Raw genomic sequence first — 13148 nt, forward strand, 5'->3', positions numbered from 1 at the left:
AAATAAGTAGGAGCAAGGGTGTATATGCTTAACATCAGTGTTGTCAAATATTGCTTGCTCTAAATATTGTTTCTTGCTTGTTAGTGATTAAAAATCTCTTATAACTCTGTTCTGCGTCGCAGTTTCAACCAAACAAATTCTGTTCCATGTTGGCAAATTGGAAGCCTGGACAAAATATACTTAGAAATCTCTGTAATTATATAGTCATTCTTTTGTCTAATGAACAGACTCACTCACCTATTTGCAATAGATACAGTAAGTTATGCTGTAGTGTAATATTATTGTTATTGAAACAGTGGAGGTTGAGTTGCAGAAAGGGACATGCAGTTGGTCGGGATCTTCAAGCTTTGCTGTCTTCAATCCCAAATTATTGTTATGGAAGAGGTTTTTTTCTTTTATCCTTTTTCTTGTTTTCCCAATTTCATAGCTTGATACCGTTAACCATATAGCTTAGTAGGGCTCAGCTTACCTTGCAAGACACCTTATGAGATGTTCAGCCCCTAGTGGGTACAGACATCCAAAATCCCTGGCAGACTGGTGTGCTTAGCTCACTGTTTTTTGCTCTTTCTTTTCTTAAGTTACTTTTCTTTTCGATATGAACTATGTTTCACTTTTTCCTTATCTATGATTGGAACTTCCCTGCTTTCCTTGACATTTGGTGTCATTTTTCAACTCTGAGATATTTCGAATTTTCTCTGTTAATTGACAACAAGAGTAAACTGTCTGTAAATCACTTAATTGTCCCAGCAGCTTTTGCTTTCTGTGAGCCTCTTGCTCTTGTCTGACCGGCGTTCATTAAAAACTAAGCAATGGTGGATGAGTTGGTTTTATTACCTTTCACACACGTTTAGGATGAGGGTCTGAATTCTCTTGCTCGTTTAGGATGAGGGTCTGAATTCTCTTGCTCAAAAAGAAAATGGTATCAGTTACAAGTACAGAGAGGAGGGCTTGACCAACAAGATCCCTCTTCGCCTTCAATGAACTTTGTTCACTTGCAAAAATCCGGGTTCCCATTCAAAATGAATCTATCACTTGTTGCCTTCTGGTCCTTGAGAGAGCTCAGGTCAGATGCTGAGCTGACTATGTTGACAAGAAGATTAATTTCTATGCTTTATCACTGTTGCTATTCCTTCTAACTACTTTTCTTGTCATGGATGTGCCATTTAACATTGATTCCAATTGTTTTTATACAAACTGTAATACCGTCGATGCATATGAACAGAGTAGGGTACCATTTGTAATACGGCTTTTACATTTTTCAAAGGAGTATTTTTTAAGAGAATAATAAATTAATACTTATAGTATATATATATTTTTTAGTTTTAAGAATATTATAAAATAAAAAAAGCAACCCGGTGCACTAATACGGAGCATACGCAGGGTCCGGGAAGGGGTCCCACTATTTTTTGTGTTTGTTTCCAAGAATTGTAAGATTTTTTTTTTTTTGTGGTGGTCGGGGTTTGAACCCCGAACTTTGCATATATTATGCATTGTTCCTACCAACTGAGTTAAACTCACAAAGACAATTGTAAGAATATTATAACAACATAAATTGAATTTGAAAAATTCATATAAATCCTCCAAAATCCTCATCCAATGCAATTTGTGAGTTTCCCCAAATTAGGGAGATTTTGTATTGTGAGGAAAATTAAACACTCCAAAATTCTCCCTTTCCAAAACTCTATATTCTTTTCACTTACTCCTTTCTTTTTTAAAGTCCCTCATTCCTTCCCCTCTAAACTCGCGACCAAAGTGGGCGAGTTTGGTAGAATTACAATGCTACCGTAATTTTGTCAAACCAAACTTGATTCCAAACATGTCCTTAACTAGTTTTAGAAGTAGAGTTAAGCCATAGTCCAAATTCTAACACAGTACAAGTACATTTTCTCATACATCGCATGTGTATCTGTCCTTGTGTGTGAGGGAGTATCTTGCGGTATGTTGAACATCCTATACATAGAATCTTGAAGAACAATTGCATTGAAGCAGTGGGTCACTACCAACATGTGTTCAAGGTTTAGGTTTGTCACTGTAGAAACAAACACATTGCTAGAGATCTCTTTTTTTTGCGGCTGTGTATTCATTTTCCGATAACCAAATTATTTTATTTTTGAAACAAAGTCCGTCAACCAAAATAAATTAAAGATTTATATTTTTATCAAATTTATACTATTCTTTTTGTATTATTTTTACTGTATTTTTTTGTCCGTATTTCTCAGGTGGCCAAAGAATTTTGTATAGTTTCTTTTAAACATAAAATAAATAAATATATCTCAGAAGAGAAATTTACAAAACAAAAAATGAAAAGAAAACAATTAAAAAAATTTGTTGAAAAGAAAACACAATTTTGTTTGAAGTAGCAAAACAAATCTTAATAGACAAGCTCAACTCACAATATAACAATTTTATTTATTGAGGAATTCCACATATTCCTTGATTATTTGGATTGGCTGATCACAATGTCGCAAACTCCCGAACTCTAACATTGTATCTCAATCCACTCCAATTTTTTTCCGATACATCTGAACAAACTCATAAATCTCCTTTTCATCAGAGAGGAATTTTGAGACACTTTCTCTCTCTAAGCATCTCTTTCCCCATGCAATAAGTTTTGGACAGTCTAACTTCATTTTGCCTATTGCCTCATAAGTAGAAAACCATCTATAAAATGGAATTAAAGCAATATCAAGAAAACCAAATGTGTCTCCCGCTAAATATGGCTTGTCTCCAAGAACCTCTTCCAATGTCTTCAAATTCTCTATCAATTCCTCCTTTTCTTTCTCATGTTCACCCACCTTTCCGGTCCACATCTTCTTTGCAACTTCATGCACCTGTATATTTAACAATAACATTGATGTCAAGATAATCCTTGTAATTTAGGACACACAGGGAGATATAAAAAATGTATTTGTGATTTAGTTCAAGTTATGTACGGGTCGCGGTCATACACATTTTGACCATTGAAAATCGAATGATTAGCATTTCAACTCTGAACTGTTTAAAAATATAAAAACTTGCTTTAAAATTTGAGTCGTTATAAAAAAAATTGAAAATTTGTTTAATATTTGCACCATCTAAGTTTGATCGAATGCTAAAGATGCAGATGTTTGATTGCGTAAAGTCACAGTGCACGGAATTCAATTGTCATGTGGTTGCGATTCCGACAACGTCAATTTCACATCACATTAAACACTATCAAATTTTCTATAAATAAAAATAACATTTTCGATGCATTCATTAAAGTATGCATGTGGTTTATAATAAAGATCATATACATCATTAATTGAATGAACCTAAAATATAAATTTTTGCTTATTATAGTGCTGTAGGCTGTATATTAATGTCGTATCCTCTCAAAAAACTATTAATATCTTATGGATAAAATAAAATTTAGTTAAAAAAATTAAACTAATTAACCTTATTATCAACAAAATTAGCCCAAAATCTAGCTTGAGCTCTCTGATGTGGATCGGTGGGCAGCAATGGAGTTTGATCTTTCCAGACCTCATCAATGTATTCAACAATAATTAGGGATTCACAAATGGGCTTCCCATTATGAATAAGGACTGGAACTTTTTTGTGAATTGGATTCATTACCAGAAGCAGTGCACTCTTGGTGTTGACAAGATCCTCTTCCTTGTACTCATACTTGACCCCTTTCTCTGCCAATGCAATCCTAACTCGTATATCAAACATGCTGAGATGAAAACCCAACATCACCACCCCATCTCCCATTGTCTTAAATGACTCAACTGAACCAAGAGGTAGAGTACCTTTGAATTTATAGCAAAAACTTTCATTCAAGTCATACTTAATGTTGTAAACTTTTTATTTTGACTAATTAATGTTGTAGACTTCTCTTTTGTCGATATTCTTATTTAACGTTGTTAACTTGAAATGCATTTATTTCTTTCAAATACTTTTTCTGATTTTGATCAATATAAACAAAACAAAAAAAGAATCTAATGTTAATTAAAAATAATACTCCATCCGTGCCATAAAAAATATCATTATAGTTGTTTACCAAAAAAAAAAAGTTATTATAGTTGATCATTTCAAACAAATTAAAAATATATATAAATGAAGGAAATAAAATAACAATTTTACCAAATTAACCATATTAACTATTAATTTATTCTCATTATCATTAAAATAAAGTGAAAAATAATTCTTTTTGTATGCTAACCAAAATGAAAAATAATACTTTTTATACTTTTCCCTAAAATAAAACTATTTATACTTTTATTTTGACAAAAACCTGAGAATTATACTTAAACACATAGTTTTAATTAGAGTATCTAATTAGTAAAAAAAAAACGTTCTATCAAAAAATGACTATCATTTTAGGATTTTTTTTTTTTTGCAAATGTGACAATTATTCTGAACATACATGATAATAGTTAATCTTATCTAATTTTTTTATTATAATCAATAGAATAATTAAATTACCGAAATAGTGTGATACAAATGAATGCTACTTGGGGCTCTTAGCCATTTGATTCACGGTTCCACCATTGGTCGCAAAGTATGAAAAACATTTGCTGATAGAGATTAAAACCATTAAATAATTATTTCGAGAGATTAATCTTTGCAGTTGTGAACAGAAAATATCATGGTTAAAAAAAAAAAGAATAAGTAAATTGCATAAAACATTATTTATTATATCTATGCTATAAAAAATAAGAAAAAAACTCGAAAAATAAAATCTAAATTAATGGAAGGATATTTAAAAATATTCATTATTAAATCTTCATTCTATATGGTTTGATGGCTTAACTGATTTGAGCTATGAGTCAAATAAGTTAACGATTTAAAAGACTAAGGTATAAGTCCCAGCTTTGGTAAAAAAAAGTATAGTAAGTCCTAGCTAAAAAATCATTTTAATTTAAAAGTATATTTTAGCAGTTTTAAAAATATTATTAAACATTTGAATTGAATTTGTAACAATACTAACATTCAATTATCTTCTTTGAGAAAAACAATTCATTTATGTCAATAAGCAACAAACAAAAAAAAATCAATCATGTCCATATAAAAAAAAATCAATTCAAATAGTAGTATTAACATTGTAAACTTTTTAAGGGTATTTTTATTTAATGTTAAGGTCATGCTAACGGACGTAGATCCCCTTCGATGAATTTTTTACTGAAGGGTGTCCTGTGAAAATCCCAACTTTTCAATCTTCCTTTTTTTTAGCATTTTTTTTTGGTCAAGTAGTCTAGTGGCTAGAGAAATTCACCTTAAAGATGAATAAGTGGGGTGTTCGGGGTTTGAACCCCGGCCCCTGCACATATTGTGCATTATCCCTTACCAAATGAGCTAAACTCATGGGGACTTTTTTTTAGCATTTTTTATTATGTTCAAACTTGAACATGTTAAGAAGATCAAAATAATAAATCTGTATTGGAACTTGTCCATTTTATATTAACTAAATATATCTATTTTTAATAAATAATTGTTGTTTTCAATAAAATGTTGCTACTTTTAGTAGCTTTATCAGTACAATATTTTACATGTTAGACAAACCTTATTTTTCTTATGGATTTGTCTAACATGTGCAATATTGCACATGTTAAGGTAACTAAAAGCAGCAAGTTTTTATTATTTTTCTTATGGATTTGTCTAACATGTGCAATATTGCACATGTTAAGGTAACTAAAAGCAGCAAGTTTTTATTGAAATCAACGATTATTTAACAAAAAGTTATATATTTAATACAAAATATTCAAGTTCCAATGCAAAGTTACTATATTAAATTTCTTAACATGTGCAAGTTCATGATAGAAAAACCCTTTTCTTATAACTATTTGTTTCAAAAAGAAGTGTGTGGTTGTGATTTCGCTGCACATACTTTCCACATGAGAGGATCTCCACCCCATGCTAACAAGTGTATACCAGGTAAAAAAAAATTAAAAGAAAGTTTTATGTTTAAAAGAGATTTTTTTTAGAATTTTTAAAAGCAAACTTTTTAACAAATATCATAATGACACTTGTTAACATTTTTCTTAATATTTTTTTTTGAGGAACATTTTTCTTAATTTTTTTTAGAGGATTTTCTTAATGTTAGTAACCAAAAAATATTTAATACTCCTAATTTTCAAAATATATGATTTATTTTCAAAATAAATTGTCCTTAAATAAAAAAATGTCCATAGATAATTCTTTAATTCAAATTACTATTTTTTTTTTCTAATTAATACTAAATGTACCATTCCCAAATCAATATATTATACTTTGTATTTGTCATAGTAGTAAATACACAAGTCACATTAGCCCCGTGAGCTTAGTACTGCTCTTCATCAGATCACTAATGCTTGACTATTACAATACTCGTCAATCATAACAGCCTCCAAACGACTTTTCCCATCATCACTCTACTGATCTTTGCATAAATCTAGATAAAAAAGGACTCCCAACGTCCTCCAAGGTATGATTCATTCTACCCTAAACTTATTTTCTTACTCATATACTGGCTTGAGCGTCGTAATACTTTTTGCAGGTACCTCACCCTCTCTCCGCAAGCAAACACCCCAAAGTGCTCACTCGACGTCGTTTTCCTCATCACCTTAGTTTTTGTTGTTGCTGACTTGCTGATGCATTAAAAGAATTTTCCCATTATTATCCTAAACAAAGCCATTGCACACCCTTCCAAAAAAAACATTACAGACTTTTTAACAAGATTACATTTAAAAAGCTGTAGTCAACTTGAGCGCAGCTTCTAGAAAGAAAAAGTAACCATAAAAAAGCTCCTAGAAAGAAAAAGTGAAAATATAGTTGTTTGTTTTGGCAAATGAAAATTCAAAGAGTAGAGAGCTTATGTTGTATCTTTCAAATGCGAATAATTCATAAGACATATATACTTGGCTTTCCAAGTTAATATTTTATATTTTAGACCAAGTAAACACGCATGGACCAGCTCCTAGTTAGTAAATAGTTGATGGACCGGTTCATATATAGTATGTTAGGATTCAAAAAGGATATAAAGAAACAATTGTTCAACAAATATTTGCACAGCCAAGTATCAGAATCGATTCTCCAATTAAAATTTGGTAAGCTTTATAGCTCGTGCAAATAACAATATTATAGCACTATTTACTGAAATCAACATGGAGAATTTATCAGATGATTTATTGATAGAGATATGGAGTCGTGTTGTTTTTCGATTTAAAAATTATACCGAACGAAATTACTGGGTGAGTCACGACCAGATCGCTTTCTTTAAGACGTTTCGCGGCACTACCCTAGTTTGTGCAAGGTAGACTACCAACCACGCCGTCTCCAGGATAAAACAGCCCAGATCACTGTTACGAGTATATACTGCACAGTATATAGTCGCTCGAGAATTACACCTCAAAGTATGGTTCAATCGTATGATCGAAGCCACTCGATACGGTACGCAGCTGCTCTATTCGAAACCGATGGGACAGAAAGGAGTAGAAGAAGAAGAACGATTTAAAATCGAAGGGAGAAGAGAGAAAATCGCACAGGAAGCATCAACCGTGAGATTTTGGTGTGAAGAATGAGTGGGGGGAGCTCTCCTTTTATAGGCAGAGTTCGCGAGAATTACTTGGGGATTAAGTTTGCTTAATCCTTAAGCAAACGCGTTTGACTTGGGGATTAAGTTTGCTTAATCCTTAAGCAAAGCAAACGCGTTTTCTTTAATTGGAAATATCCGGAAGTTTCTGGATACTGGTTTGGATCGGGTCGAAATGTAACACATTAATTTGTTACGCGAACGCTTTCGCATAATGAAAAATTAATTAATTAATTTAACATTTTCAAGTGACAAAAAAATATATATCAATTTTCCAGCCCACGACCGGCCCGGTCGGACGGATGGCGGCGTCGCGCGTGTGATATATGTATTTTGTAAGCGTTCACCTGTTCACAAAAATGGGTACCCCAAGGGCACACCCTTGGAGGTCACCCCACCCTTATATAAACACTTACTAGTTGGGGTGACTCTCCAATGTGGGACATTTTTAAGTCGCATACCCACACACTAGTTTCTCATAGTGTTTTCTTTCTTTCCAATTTTTTCACTAGACTTTAACTAGTGTTCCAACAAGTCGTGTTTCATACAAGACAGCAGTTAGTTGCAAATCCATCTCAAAGCGTTTCTTAGCTTTAATCTCACAGCTCCAATTCATTGAACGGTCCATTCTTCATCACCATACTCTGCTCCAACAAATGAAAGAACAAGAAAACCAGAAAAAATGGCACTTCAATTTTATCTCAAAGCGTAAACTTCTCATTTCGTTCTCCCCTAATCTCAATCTTTCTACTCCTGAAAACCAATTTTCCTTGAGTTTTCTTGGCCGAAAATTCGACCCTAAACTCGACAATATAACAAGAAAAAAACATGTCTTGTATTCGAGAATTGTCGGATTTTCAAATGGCTTGTTTCTCTGCAAGAAAACCACACGTGGTAGAGTCTACCATGTCTGCAACATCCTCACAAAAGATTGGATCAAACTTCCACTCCCTCCACCGCCGCGAACCGGTCACAATAAACGTGACCGTGTACTCGAAGGATTTGTTTGTGAACCTTATTATAGCATCGGAGAAAACACAGAGAAAGTATCTTTCAACCATCACAGGTTCAGGGTAGTTCGTTTTCCTTGTTTTGAAGGAACAATTAATGAGATTCTTTGGGGTATAACAGAGTCTGAATTTGAAATGGTTGTTTTCTCTTCGGAAACTGGACAATGGAGCAAAAAAAAATGTGTCCTGCTCAAATGGTCTTAGCTTTACACAATCTGCCATTTTGCCGCACGTAGTTGCACATGAAAACATTTTGTATTTCATGGGGAAAAGTAGCATTCTGGTGATTGACCCTTTCAACAGTGATGAAAAATGTGAGATCATTAATTTTCCTAGTGATGCATCTGCAAATGATATTCTATTTAATGGTCATGTTGGTGTGTGTCGTGGAAAATTTTGAATGGCTTGTTTTTGTACTCTTCGATGCTTTGTGAAGGTGTGGGAATTGGAACATGATTATAGTTGGAGTTTGTTGCACGTGACTTGTTTTCCTCCCATACTAGTGAGGGATTGTATTGTAGAAGAGTTATTGATGACTGGTGGAAGGAATGAAATTGTTGATATGGGGGGACTCAAGTAAGAGCTTTTCATCCTTATGATGGTGATGTTGTGTTCTTACAACGTGCTCATAGAATTTTTGTTGGAAACTTAAAGACTAACAAGATTGAGGGTGTTGGTTATGGGATTCATGGATTTCAATCGTTGCAAATGATTTCGCTTGATCTTCCATTGTGGCCAACTCCAATTCCATCCATACCATAGCATAAAATAACATGGGTTATGCAGAATTTGTATGTGTAGTAGCATTAGTATATGTCCCACATCGGGGAGATTGGGAAAAAGAGTGAGGGAGAGTGGTTATAAAAAGAAAGGGTATGAGAATGAGCAACATACTTACCTGGATGGGGTCAATGGGCGATCAAGAAGGTCCATGGCCTAGGTTGGTGACCTCCATTGCACTTAGGAGGGGCGCCTGCCTAAGGTGTTCTCAAGTAGAACAGCCTACATCATAATTTGTTGCTGTGGGGGCCTGCGTTCGCGCGGCCCCCTTCAACAATAGTTCAAATTTTGTTAAGTTATGGGCATCATGTTTTTTCCCCAAACTAGAATTTCTCATTTTATGTACATGCTCTTTTAATTTATTATTATCAAATACATGTACATATTGAATAAATCTTCTTAATTTGAGTTTGATTTTAATACATGTACAAAAATATATTCATAAATGGCAATTTCATAAAGCCTGCATTACAGACTGATATAATTTACAATAATCGTTGTTCATGTGTCAAGATATATGTATTCAAACATGTAAGTTTAATTTTGGTAACTTGCAGCTTAATTTGTCAACAATAATAATTACAACAAACTCTAAAATAATTTATCTATGCTACATGACTGAGGCAGTACTGCTCAAGTGAGTGAAGAAAGTGCTGCATCTAATGCTGCCTTAATAGACGGGTCCTTGATTATAGCTTCACACACAACATCTATAAAGGCAAGGTTTTTCTTTGAGTCTGAGGGTTTCCTAATTGAAACATTAGAAGACAGACACAATCCCTCAGACTGTTGAGGGTAACAGGAAACGGTTGGTAGTGGTTTGAAGAAATTGGCATTTGGAATTTGAAGAAGTTATTAGAGGGTTGGGTTAAGTCCAATGTTATAGTCGGACGTGATGATGCAGATGAATAGAAATCAGACAAGCCAGTGGAGTTTGAGGAAATACTAGATGAGGAGGAGGAGAAGAGGTTTGCATTTGAGAAAGTGGTGCTTCCATGTGAACTAGTAGTTGAACCAGAAAGTAACATACTCAATGCTGCTGATGTTGTGCTTGCTGTCAACCTGGCTGCTGGTGGAAGTGAATGATTATGATTTCCCTCGTATGTTGTGATGAATACTGTCTCATCTACACAACACCTTTGAACCTGTTTATGATGCACATTTGTAGAATGCATTATTAGCTATCAATTTATAGAATAACTATTGTTAATTAAGAACTAATGATGCATACGTTTAAAATTTTCTAAAACACATTAGTAGTGCATAGCATAAACCAATACTACTTTTGTAGTAGTAAATGTTGTAAAAATTCTAGAATATAATTGTATTCAAGTCTTTGAGATGAAATGTTAGTAACGTTGAGGGCTTCACAACATTGTATTTGTCTTCCGACAATAAGTTAATCACTACCCGGTTGCCGCTTGTCTCATGCCACTAAACATTTCACTAGTACTTTCTCACATTGTATTTTCTAATAGTAGTATTAGAGTTGCATTCGGTCATACAATAGGCATAGCAAAATAATTTCTCTTGTCAACATCTATATATTTTTTTCAACTATCTATTCTACAATAGGAATACCACTATCCTACTAAATTAGAAAACTTATGGCTATAAGATTCAAGTTCATATAGAGCACACAAGTCCAAACGATAAATAAAATGGAGACATGTGGTCCTTGTAATTTAAGGAGCAAGAGTGGTCCTTGTAAGGACCAACAAGGAGATTCACATGCAACTAAGAAACAAGAACAGTCCCATTTAGAAATCTTTAACAAGACCGACAAGAGGGTTCACAAGCGCATCTAAAGAACGAGAATGGTTCATGCCCGAAGTCTTCAACAAGGCCGAAAAGAAGACCAATAACAAATATTGCGGCAAGAGGTGAGACAACATAAACATCAAGGTGAAGGTAATACTTTTGAAAATCAATTATTGTACCTTAGAGTATCAATGTTGGAGGAGATAGTTTCACAAATCCATCTATGGACTACACTTGGAGCTATTAAAATACGAATAAAGAAATTTTGAAATATGATGCACATTTCTATATTATATTAATAATTTATAGAATAACTAATAAATAACCTAGGTGATCAATTCACACAAGTTAAAAAATGTATAAATGTGTTTGTGAGAGAGAGGGAGAGAGAATAATAATTTTACTAAAAAATCATTATCATGTATTGCGGTATTCACGTTTACTATGAATGTAAAATGGAAGATATTGAATTGAAGTGATGCAAGTAGTATCGAAAATCGAAATAAGGTTTTGAAGTGGGGGGGAAAGATAAGAATCACGTCAATAATCAAGATCATTGATTTGCTTCAAAATTAAAGGTGTGGAAAAAGCACAACAATATATACTTGTGTCCACAAATTAAAGAATTACTACCTGCTTACGAACCGGACATGGTGTTGTTCCCAATCCCATATTGCAACGATAGTAGGCCCGGGGACAGTATGGGTTAGCCTTTGATATCTTTTGTCCATATTTTCTCCATCGACACCCATCACTCATCTGATCACAATCAAATTACTTAATTAGCGGTTAATTAAATGCATAAAATAATATATATAGATGGATGTTATAATCAATCAATAATAGCAATCAAATGAAAGAAAAATATTGATTTTATTGATTAAGATTGAAATATGTATAGTAAGTGGATGTTATACATACCAATGAGAAATCTGATCTTGCCCTAATGGACACTCTAGCTTTTCTGCAAGAAGCTAACTCAGATGCTCGATCATCTTCCATTATAATTTGTTTATTGATTTTATTAGGTGATGGAGATTGTTGGTTCTGCTGCTGCATCGTCTCCACTAAGAACTTATTCTGAAGAAGTGCATAGTGTTGAGTTACTTGATTTAACATAGATCTTAAAATCTGATTCTCCCTCTTCACCTCCTCTACCTTAGTTTCCAGCCACCCCAACTGAATTAAGTCCACTCATAAAAAATAAAAAAATATTGGACCAGCATCAGTTCAAAGTTAAGCACAGATTAGAAGAAAATAATTGTATAACCTATATATGTATCAGTTTAAGTTATGAGATTACTTCGAGTTGAGGGATAGGCTGGTCTTGATTATTCATTGGAAGCTCTTCTGAATTACTATTCAGACTCAAACTGAGACCACTACATCCTATTCCTACCTGCACATGTAATTCCCCTATAAATTATTATTCAAAAGCAATAATCAATATACTAATTAGGAATGATAAATATACTAATTAATTACATGGATGGAAATTAACTCACAGAATTTTTATCATATATCCTTTCATCAACTTGTACTAGTTTTTGCAGTGCAACTTTCCCTTCCATTTTTGTAGCAACAATATATGAATGATGGATGCAGCCTTCCTACCGAACTATATAAAGGGTGTGTACATGGACTCTTAATTTCTTCGTTTACTTGTTATCAAGAAATTAAATTTTCCACGTAAGATATATAAAGTCACCTAGCTAGTTCAATTAGTGGTAGACTCAAGAGGATATATAGTGACTAGTTAGAGGGGAAGACGTTACCAAGGTGATTAAATAAATAAAAAAACTAGTTTTAGATCATAGTTTTTTTTTTTTTAAAAAAAAAAGGTATATATACTTGCTAAAATGAGGTCATATATAATTATTCAGACTAGATATATTTGGATATGAACTTAAGGACTTTTGTAATTAAAAAACGGGGAAAACCAGGCCAAACAAAAATATGTATGTATATATTCTTCTTAAAAAAAAAATGTATATATTCTGCATTGTTTTATAAATAAAGAAAAGTGACGATGTCACTTACAGGACTATTGTAACATTTCCATT

The 13148-nt window shown here is 33.1% G+C and overlaps 1 protein-coding gene, 1 non-coding gene and 1 pseudogene across 3 annotated transcripts; 1 reads left to right on the forward strand and 2 right to left on the reverse strand.

The window, feature by feature from the left end:
* Window positions 1–2391: 2391 nt before the first annotated feature.
* LOC146902826 (glutathione S-transferase U25-like) lies at window positions 2392–3735 on the reverse strand. The gene is made up of 2 exons (XM_085734998.1): window positions 3418–3735; window positions 2392–2831 (listed from the first exon to the last, which is right to left on the reverse strand). The coding sequence occupies exons 1-2, from the start codon at window positions 3733–3735 to the stop codon at window positions 2493–2495; spliced, it is 657 nt and encodes a 218-aa protein (XP_085591124.1). The 3' UTR covers window positions 2392–2492.
* A 5699-nt stretch (window positions 3736–9434) lies between these two features.
* On the forward strand, window positions 9435–9595 carry LOC146902827 (U1 spliceosomal RNA). The gene has a single exon (XR_015024298.1). It is a non-coding gene; the product is annotated as a U1 spliceosomal RNA (small nuclear RNA).
* Window positions 9596–9762: 167 nt separating this feature from the next.
* On the reverse strand, window positions 9763–12679 carry LOC146902828 (uncharacterized; annotated as a pseudogene). The gene is made up of 5 exons (XR_015022504.1): window positions 12591–12679; window positions 12389–12484; window positions 12007–12264; window positions 11719–11844; window positions 9763–10469 (listed from the first exon to the last, which is right to left on the reverse strand). The product of XR_015022504.1 is annotated as an uncharacterized LOC146902828 (transcript).
* Between the last annotated feature and the right edge of the window lie 469 nt (window positions 12680–13148).

This window comes from Medicago sativa, chromosome 8 (genome assembly GCF_051527215.1).
Source record: "Medicago sativa cultivar Bolivia chromosome 8, Bolivia_mono, whole genome shotgun sequence".
NCBI lineage: Eukaryota > Viridiplantae > Streptophyta > Magnoliopsida > Fabales > Fabaceae > Medicago > Medicago sativa.